Raw genomic sequence first — 1,993 nt, 5'->3', positions numbered from 1 at the left:
TGTGTGTACTGTATGTTCAAACAGAGGTGGGCATTAAAAATTGAATTTATGTGAGAGAAATGTACTTACATGAAATTCTGAGATTTAAGGTTTTTTCACCCCAGTGGTCCTCATCCACTTTGTCGTTCAATTTTTTTCACATTTGTACTTGAGTAGTAAAGTAAAGTATTTTTCTACCTGGATTACTGAGAAACAGCAGCATTTTTTTTTCTTAAAATCTTTTTTTTTACTCCACTACATTTCTCTAAAGATTTTTTGGCTGTGTTTGTTTAGATTGTTTTTATTCTGTTCCATTGAAATTATAAACTACACCCTGATAGAGATAAACAGCTTTAAATCAGCTGTGAGGAGAAAAACAATAAAACATATTTTTGTCCTGCTTGTATATTAGACATGTTTCAGCTCTATATCAGCTCTTTTTTAAATCCTGATAAATCCTAATTTTAACATGGATTCATCTCATTTAAGTCCAAAGTTGGAGCGTTTTAGACTTTTAGTCCATTTGTTCTATTAATGGATTTCTACAAAATAAACTTTGTTAATTTTTTTGTGCCAAAGTTTTTCTAGTTTATTGTAACAAATCTTTTCAACTCAGCGAGCTGATGAAATATTACAATTAACTAAAAAGCTCAGATTAGATTCAGAGCTCCTTAATGAGTCACTTAATACTCWGTTCTYCATAATCTGTTCCAGGTCTTGTCCTTGAAGTGGAGACAGAGACTAAATGAGCTGACAGATGGACATGAGAGCTGTCAGGCCTTTAAAGGAGCTGAGTGTCTCCTGTTCTCCCCCAGATGCTCCAGCTCCTTTATCCAGATCCACCTGAATACCCACTGCACTGTCTGAGCCCACATACGRCCCCACCACCGTTTAGCCACAGTTTAACTCATGTCTCATCAATGCAACTGATATACACATAATATTTTTTATTTAAATCACTTTTATTTCAGGGCTTTTCTACAAGTTATCTTTTAGTACACAATTTGCCCAAATCTGCCATTTGTCTTGTTCAGACTGAAGCTGCACTGTTACTGATCTGCGTAACTGAAACATCTGCAACATGTTTCCACGATAAATCACCTGTTTTATTCATGATAAAAAATAAAGCTGTTTTCTAACAAAGCTAGTTTTAACTCCATGGTTTACAACTCTTCCTGAGAACAGGACTGTCCCCCTGTTTAAAATATGCAGTAATGTAGTTTAGACTGTGTGTCTCCCTTCCTCTGGACTGACTCTGGTAACAAACCAAGTCTCCAGACTTCACAGGCTCCAACATCAACATCCCAGCTGTGATTCCCTGAGTTAAAACCCTCAGAACTCAGAACAGACAAGAAATTACTAACCCTCTCAGGATTATCAGGAAGCTGCTGTTTGTCTCCTGCTCTCACACTGGTCAGATCTTCAGACAGGACCAGTTCTCTATAAGCAGTGTTTGGGTCCAGGATGATGGGGCTGTAGGAGACCAGGTCCTTCATGTTGGTCCAGATGTTGAAGGCCAGGTTGCCCAGGTGTTTGGCCTGGTCTATCAGAGCTCCTGAGGGCAGCTGTGGATCATCCAGCAGGGGYCAGCGCTGGACTCTTTCCACTGCAGCCTTGTAGTTGTGCAGGAAMGAGACGTCTTCAGCTCTCAGCTCCTCCTCTGTGGCTCTGACTGTGTCTGAAAGAGCTGCTATCTCTCTGCTCAGAGCCTCCATCTTGTCCTTCATCATGCCACTCTTCTGCTCCTCTTCCTCCCTCAGTGCAGCCAGCCTGGCCTCCTCTTCCTCTGTTAGAAACTGGTGAAGCTTCTTAAACTGCTCCTTAATCAGCCCCTCTGTGTGTCGGGCCTGGACCTTCATGTGTTCTGCTGTCTGATCAAACTCACACTGAACTTTCTTCTGGAGCTCCAGTTTCTGCTTTAATGGTTCCAGAGCTTCCAGAAGTTTCTCTCTGTGTTGTTGAGCAGCTTCATCCACAGGTCTGAATCTGTGGTCGGTGTGTTTTTCTGAATCTC

At 41.0% G+C, this 1,993-nt stretch overlaps 1 protein-coding gene across 1 annotated transcript in view; it reads right to left on the bottom strand.

Annotated features, from left to right (window-relative positions):
- Window positions 1–1,424: 1,424 nt before the first annotated feature.
- Window positions 1,425–1,993, bottom strand: part of LOC106525048 (tripartite motif-containing protein 35) — a gene marked incomplete at its 3' end in the record, with an annotated part of 1,413 nt that continues 844 nt past the window's right edge. Inside the window, 1 exon segment of the mRNA XM_014019154.1 lies at window positions 1,425–1,990. Coding sequence (XP_013874608.1) covers window positions 1,425–1,990 — 566 coding nt within the window.

Source organism: Austrofundulus limnaeus, unplaced genomic scaffold, assembly GCF_001266775.1.
Source record: "Austrofundulus limnaeus strain Quisiro unplaced genomic scaffold, Austrofundulus_limnaeus-1.0 Scaffold210, whole genome shotgun sequence".
Classification (NCBI taxonomy): Eukaryota; Metazoa; Chordata; class Actinopteri; order Cyprinodontiformes; family Rivulidae; genus Austrofundulus; species Austrofundulus limnaeus.
The sequence above is the reverse complement of the archived record's forward strand: the minus strand, read 5'-3'. Positions and strand labels throughout refer to the sequence as shown.